Source organism: Anastrepha obliqua, chromosome 1 (genome assembly GCF_027943255.1).
Source record: "Anastrepha obliqua isolate idAnaObli1 chromosome 1, idAnaObli1_1.0, whole genome shotgun sequence".
In the NCBI taxonomy this organism is placed as follows: Eukaryota; Metazoa; Arthropoda; class Insecta; order Diptera; family Tephritidae; genus Anastrepha; species Anastrepha obliqua.
In genome coordinates this window covers 34,776,441-34,784,239 of record NC_072892.1, presented here as the reverse complement: position 1 = coordinate 34,784,239, position 7,799 = coordinate 34,776,441, and the positions used below count along the sequence as shown (strand labels likewise).

Here is a 7,799-nt window from a genome sequence, read left to right as displayed (position 1 = left end):
TAGAGTCCGTCATAAAAAACCTTCGAATACGAATGTCTATTACGAATACGAAAAAATTGTAATCGTGGGTTCCATATGAATACGAAAAAAGTGCCGCCAAACTCAAATGTCAAATTTTGATATTTCGACAACAGCTCACATCTATTTAATAAAGACAATTTAGCAAATAATCTTTAAGTTTTCTGTCAAGTTAGCTCAATCTTCAAATTAAAATGTATTCGTTGACTTGTGCGGTTGTGTTATGGAGGAGGAAAGTAAGAGAAGCAAACCGAGTCTCAGAATTGAGCGAAAAATATTAAAAAAAAAATGCAAGCAACCCATTCGATATGGACGAGCCATTGCAAGTAGTGGCCTTTTTGTTAAAGAAAAAGTTTATTTAAATTTGGTTTAAAACAGGTTTATCAAAAATTACCGGTTAAATAAAGCTTCATTTACATACGTTTTGAGTTTTATTGACGACAGCACACGCTCAGCGAGGTCGTCGTCCTTAACTCCAGTTCTTCGACTATCCTCTGTTTTACAATTTCTTGCGAAGAGAGGCTATCAGCACGGAGTTGGCAAAGATTTCGGGGCAGTCGACGTTATCGACTATGTGCTAAAAGACGTATTGGCGTCACTACAAACACGATTGTGTCCTCAGTGGGTAAATCTCGACATCTATCAAAAATATAGATTTCCTGGAATCATTTTGTGTGTGGATGGGACGCACATAAAAATTATTTCCCCCACCAAAGAAAAATTCCACCGCAACAACCGGAAGGGCTAAAACAGTATTAATGCCATGCTTGACTTCTCCATTGATTGTTACAACTTTCCACCTGTGGAAGTCACATAAAAGTACATATACTTCAAAAACTTCTTTTTATTTATAGTTTAGCTAATATAGGACTTACATTTTACAGCTTTTTTATTTGCTTCTTTTTAAATCCTCTTTTTTTTAATCGTTCTAATTTGTTTGGCCGAGCTCATCCTCTTATTTGTGACAAGCGTCTTGATGCTGTTCCACAAATGGAGGGACCATTAGTCCGGGAGCCAGGGGTCGATTTTGGACTGCGTTTTTATACCGTTTTTGTTGTTTTTTATTTTTTTTTAGGTTGTGAAATGAGATGACCAGAAGTGCTGCAGCCCACGCCGGAGTGATCTGCATATGATTCTTCACGACCGTTTTCTGCCACCTCCATACCCTATCACTCAGGTTGATGGACGTTTGACAATTCCGGACTTTAAAGAACTTGACGGAAAGTCATTTGCTCCATTTCTAATACGCCTACCGATTCAACCGCTGAATGCCTTTATCAGCACGCCTTATGATCTCTATTGCCCAAGTATACGTGATGATTTAGAGAAAATATGCTGCAGTACATGCGGTATTTACTTCGCATCTATCACAAGAGCTGCAGAGCACAGGCGAGCAGCTCACATTGCACCAGCTAAGCAAGCGCGTATGTACCGCAAAGTGCGACCCTCACGGATTGTCACAAGACGAGCTAATGAGTTACTGTGCGCAAGCGTCAACGGCTTAGAGTGGATAGATCAGAACGAAGTTGAAGGAGCAGATGATTTTACTTAAAATCATATGGACATGTTGGTCCCAATAGTCTCTCTTGAAACCGCGCACGATTCTCCATGGACTGAATTAGAGTAGATATTCTTTTTTTAATCACAGTAGTTACGATTTAAGTCTTCTATTGTTAACTTTTTATTACACTTATAACTCTCAGCAATATTGATTACTAGTCTTAACTAGTCGTAAATAAAAGCACGAAGCAAATTTTTTTTCTTTTTACAATAACAATCCAACGCGTTTACATAAGAAACCCACATTTTGAAAAATCTCACGTGAGATTGGGGGATGGGGGAGGGGGTTGAATAAAATCTCACGACATCTCACTAGGGGGGGAGGGGGGTACAGAAAATTAAAAAAAACACCTCACGTAATTTATGGACGCCCCCTAATGATGGTCAGTTGCGTTTATAGTGGTGGGTCAGCCGAAGCATTGAAAATTCCTCGCGTCGCCGAGATGTATGAACGCAATGATACATTCTTGCTTCGGCTGACCAACCGCTATAAACGCAGCTTACCATCATTATTATATTATATTTTGATAATCAATTGGCATGAAATGATGTGGTCAAAATGTCCGCTGGCTCCCGGACTACATGGAGATTCGATCCTACGCAATTCCGAATAGTAGTCACGCATCAACCAATTCGGCTATAGCGGCCACCATATTTTATTAAAGAAAAATTTTAATCCAATACTAGCATACATTTCAAGAGAGTTCCATCGAAGCATCTTTAAAGTATTAATCCGAGACACATCAACAACAAACACGTTTTTTGAAATCCCATATAAATAGATCAACACTTCGATCTTCCTATGTTGGATATTGTTTTTGAAGACCCAAGTCGCAAACTACAAATGCATTACTTATAAAAAATACTTTACTTTTAATTTTCCTAAATTTACATCTTTGTAACAAATCACTCCGGCAGCAAGTCATCAAAACTGTAAGTATCGAATATTTTCACCGCCGAGGCGCGCACAATATCCGATATCGAACTTTCCAGCAGCGGCCGTAACTCATCCGAAAGTGAATTGAAATTCTCATTCAAAAATGTATTCATACGCTCGCCCAGCGCTTCATCGCCATTAAAAAGATTGCTCAAATGCAATTGCGCCTTACCCAGCGTATACTGCACCTTCACATCCTTCACTTTGCCAAATACGCGATCATCTTTCTCGTAACGTTCTGCGGTAATTACTGTGTCCAGTTCGACATCGGCTAGCAAAGAAGTAATACAAAACATTTATTAATCAACAAACACTTTTCGCTAACTTGAGACTCACTAAAATTCGCCCTGAAATCGCCCTCGCCACCTAATGGCATCATCATAATTTTGGCACTCATCGCATACTTCCCGTCCATGGTCACATTTGGAATGCTCATCAACAGCGACAATCTCATTTTCTCCGGATCAATGTGCAGCTCGTTGAGCGTGAAATTGGCCAAATTATTTATGGTGATATTCTTGAATGTTGAATGCAGATAAATTGCGCCCGAGTCCTGATACATTTTAATCTCGGGCACCACCAACGGCGCGATGGGTGGTATGAATAGCTCTGGAATGCCATAACTAAATAGGTCTTTTAAAGCGAGCAGCGATTGACGTGCGCACATATCCAAATTCGGATCATTGCGATGGCAAACTTTCACAAAAGATGCTATTGAAAATAGAAAAATTAAAAATTTATAGTTGAGAGGTGTAAAAGCAAAAACGTACATCTTACGTAATTGGGTGCGCTCCTTCTTAAGCCTGGATGCGGCCAACACGACACTGCTGCAAGTGGCCAACAGCATTAAAATGGTATAAAATTTCATATTTTCCATTGCGAAATTTGTGCGGAATTTTACACCCGCGCAGAGCTTAGTTATTTGTAAGCTGTTGCAAGCGCTTAACGGTTGGTTTTATAAAGCGCAGAAATCGCTGTGCTAATCAATTTCCTCAAGCATTCTTCAGGGTTACAGCCCACATTTTCGCCGGTCAACCATTGGCATTGCTGAGTTTGCAAATGGAACTTTTTTAAGTGAAAATCTTACTTTAAGTATCGTACAATGTATTTAACTTAAAACGCAGATGGAAATACAGGGTAGTCCAAATAAAAGTTTATTTTTTTAAATAAAATGAATTAATCAAAATCAATTTTTATCGCTGTGCAATTTTATCAAAGTGCCTCTCTTGATTGCCCTCGCAGTAGTGCAAGTTGTTCACTCAATTTGCCAAGGCCAGTTATTGACTGTTTCTAACTCTTCTAGTGGCTAATGAGTCGCACTATATGCGGCTGAAAGGCGAATTGTCAAGAGTGGAGAGTAGAACTGTTTCGAATAGTGATAAGTAAATATGTGTAAATTGCCAAGTATTGATATAAAAAAATGGGTTTCCTTATTCCCAGAATTATATTTTGTGAATTAATTTTAAATTAAAAACTGATCGCTAATATGATGCTATTAAGGGCCTATGGGCCTAAGCATTATGATCCTAATGAATTCTTTCATAGAAGAAGCGGATTCATCACGAAGTGGAAACTTTACTAGGCTTGGTCCACGTAAGTTTGTAGTTTTGACCCGGAATTCACGATAATTCTTACATTCCTAACTACTCGACAAACTACCTGTACTTATTAATTACCTCGGGGTGCCACGAGTTCGAAACCCCAGGCACGAAACACCAAATGATAGGAAATGTTTTTAATAGCGATCGCCCGTCGGCAGGTAATGGCAAACTTCAGAGTGTATTGAAAAAGCTCCTCATAAAAAACCACTGTTCGTTCGGAGGCTATGATTAATTGGTAACTTATGGATGTATTTGTTTAGGTTAGCCAGGTTGCTAGTCAAAGACAAGACACTCGATGGCCCTGCATTTGATTTCCATCCCCTAACTAAGTTGCTTAAATACTTAGATTCTTTTAAGAAGGTAACTAGTCCCTCCCGTGAGACATTTTGCAAACTTGTTCCCAGCTTCAAAAAAATAATCGCCAAGATATTTGGCACGATTTCTTTGAACCTAGGAACCTATTAAGTACTTCCGCAACCTTTATTTTAAAGGCGTATCGAGCTCAGATTGCCTAAGTATCCATCTTTCACGCGCATTGCTTCACAAAGATGCTCTATGATATCCTGACTTAAGCGGTATGTCAGGATGTATTCCATATCGTTATGAACCTGGACATTCCGCGCAAGTTCTTGCTCGTAATCAGACCCTTTTGAAAACGAAATGGTTTTTTACAAATTTTACTTTTACTCAAATTTTCTAGAGTAGCAACCCAGTGTCTTGCAAAGGGAGCCGATTTGTCAAGAGGAAACGAGGAAGCTGCTTACTGAGTAAACCTACAATATTATTGTATTATTGAATTATGACCTCATACATACAGGATCCGACACTCGAAGTGTAACCAATTAAAAGAGCCATAAATTTAGTTTGGAGAATTACTTTTATTCTATTCAAAGTATGTGTGAAAATAATACAAAATTAAGAATGAATTTACTTTTGCTTGATATGAACACCATTTTTGCCTTGACTATGGTCTTGAGACGGTCCAGAAACGAATCGCAAGCTGCCCGAATGTGACCTCCGGGTATTTTGGCCCACTCGCGGACAATGGCTTTTTTCAACGCCTCGGGACTGGTGAATCTTTTAGTTCAGACTTTGCTCTCGAAAATAGCCAAAAGAAAATAGTCCATCGGATTCGCGTCTGGTGCATTTCAGAGCCATTGAGCGGATGTTATAAAATTCGGAACATTGTTTTCCAGCTATTCTTGGTTCACTCGAGCTCTGTAAGACGTCCATGGTCTTCCACCGAATTGTTTGTCTGCCCACGTCTTCAAAGCAACCTCCAGAATACTTTCCCGATAATATTTCGCAATTACCTTGACGCCAGACTCGATGAAAACGATTGAAGAGCGCCCATCTGCGGTTATAACGGCCCAAACCATTACCTGTGACGGGTGCTACCTCCTGGTGGCCAATCGATGGTTCAAATTCTCGTACGATCGGTCGGTCAAATAAACCGTATCGTTTTGGGAGTTTACGAATTGCTCAATTTAAAAAATCTTCTCGTCAAAAAACACAATGTTTGGAAATTGGCTGTGTCGACGTTCACTCGCTCAAGTCTAACTTGTTGCTGCTTTGGTGAGAGATCATGCGACTTTTGGATCTTGTAAGGCTTGGCGTTCAGATCATTTTTCAGTATACGGCGGATGCTACGGTCAGATATTTTCAGTTCTTTCGCCATTGGATTGGCACTTCGTCGGGGACTTCGCTCAAGTCGCTTCTTCACTATTGGAACCATTTCACGTGACGTTACAGTCTTTTGATGGCCACTTCCATGACGCTTCGCGATGCTACCAGTATCATTGTAACGATATGGCGTGCTTCGTTAGTGCTTTCTGACAAGGTGAAATACCTAGGTCTAATCCTTGACAAAAACCTGACATGGAAGGCCAACATTGAGGAGAGGATAATAAAGGTTACAATAGCCTTGTATGGATACAATGGCGCGATTAGCAAAAGATGGAGCCTCTCGCCTAGAGTTGTTTTTTGGCTCTGCAACACCATTAAAAAGCAAACTTTGTTGTATGGGGTCATTGTCTGGTGGAACTCACTGGAGACGATGGCATCGGGGAAGAAGCTGCAGAGAGTTCACGTACAGCAATCAGACTGAGAGGACTATGGTCTATAAAACTTGAATTTTTATAAATCCTGCACAAAATTAATTGACGTTTTCACGATTAACGAACTTAGTGCGCAAATTAATTAATATTTCATGGACTAACGACGATTCCAATAAGAAACCAAATAAATGCCACGACAGTCGGTTCTAGGTAACCGAAACGACCCCGGTTTATATCCGGCCAAGGACTGTCACCTCAACAGTTCGATCAAACGGATACACTCAGCAAAAGTTCACATATGTGATGATGCGACCCCAGGTTTAGAGGAAACGGCTACAACAACAACAACCAGATTTAAAGTTAGGATCGATTTACAGCAGGTAGCGACGACTTTTTGTTAGGAGTACTTATTGAGCTCGGTAGCCGCCGAAACCGAATGAGTTGGCGCGTGTCTAACACCATTCGGAAGCACAGAGGTTCGAGACACCAGGCACGAAACACCAGTTGATAGAAACAAGTTTTTTCTAACACCGGTCGCTAATCGTTAGGCAATAGCAAGCCTCCAAGTATATTTCTGCCATGAAAAAGTTCCTAATAAAATCGTTTGTGGTTCGAAGTCGGCTTAAAACTGTATGTCCCTCCATTTGTGGAACAACATCAAGACGCACACCACAAATTGGAGGAGGAGCTCGGCTAAACACTAAACAACTGGTGTAAGCGCTCATTGAGCTCAAGAAAACTGAGAAGAAAAACATTTAAAAAAATTGTGAGCCCTTATTTATTTGGCATGAGGCTGTACATGCAAACTGATTTGACAGCTTGAGTAAATACCTTTAAGTCCTTACGTAACTTAAGGAGTTTACGTGAAGAGTAATTACACTATTAGTCATGGCAGCCAATCGGAATGTCGGGCATTTTCACAACATAGGCAATTTTCGTTATAAAAATTTGTAAAAATGAAAACGAGACATAAGAAAAAAACACATTTGTAATTTGTAACATTTTTAAAAATTTTTGGCTTTAATAACATTTTGTTAGTTCATATAAAATTTTTCTTAAGAATATGGTTAAAAAAATTCTTTGCTCAATAAAAGAGCAAACCCAATCTAAGACACATTTATTCAAGTCAGTATAATAAAAGTACCAAATAACGACATTTACAGCTCTTATTTCTTACCAACTCTACTTTTTAGGTATAAAAACTAAAAACAAAAAGTGACATGGATTGTATATATGTACGGTAAATGCGTATACAATGCCTCACAAAAGTATTTGGAAATCTAGTTTTCGTAGTAGAAAGTACATACAAAAAAAATAACTTTATTTCGGGTTCACATTCAAAACTCATTTTTTAATACATACTTATAAACGCTTTGCTTTTTTGAAAAAATAATTATAAGTGTGACCACTTGAATTCACATCACATAAGTATTCGGAATACTAAATCATAATAGGCTTTGCAAAGGTGCCATTATCCACACAAAAGCGCGTTGCTGTTGGTGTAATTTAATTTTCATTCTGTTAGTAAAGTTCGATGGTTTCCTTAGTTTTCACTTCATGTGTAATAAAATACGAGAAGTTGTTTAAAATATGGGTAGAAAGTCAAAACAAATCACTTTGGAAGAA

The 7,799-nt window shown here is 38.9% G+C and overlaps 1 protein-coding gene across 1 annotated transcript; it reads right to left on the bottom strand.

Annotated features, from left to right (window-relative positions):
* Positions 1-2,427: 2,427 nt before the first annotated feature.
* On the bottom strand, positions 2,428-3,452 carry LOC129249778 (circadian clock-controlled protein daywake). Its single transcript, XM_054889414.1, has 3 exons — positions 3,293-3,452; positions 2,852-3,226; positions 2,428-2,786 (listed from the first exon to the last, which is right to left on the bottom strand). The coding sequence occupies exons 1-3, from the start codon at positions 3,390-3,392 to the stop codon at positions 2,485-2,487; spliced, it is 777 nt and encodes a 258-aa protein (XP_054745389.1). The 5' UTR covers positions 3,393-3,452; the 3' UTR covers positions 2,428-2,484.
* Positions 3,453-7,799: the final 4,347 nt, after the last annotated feature.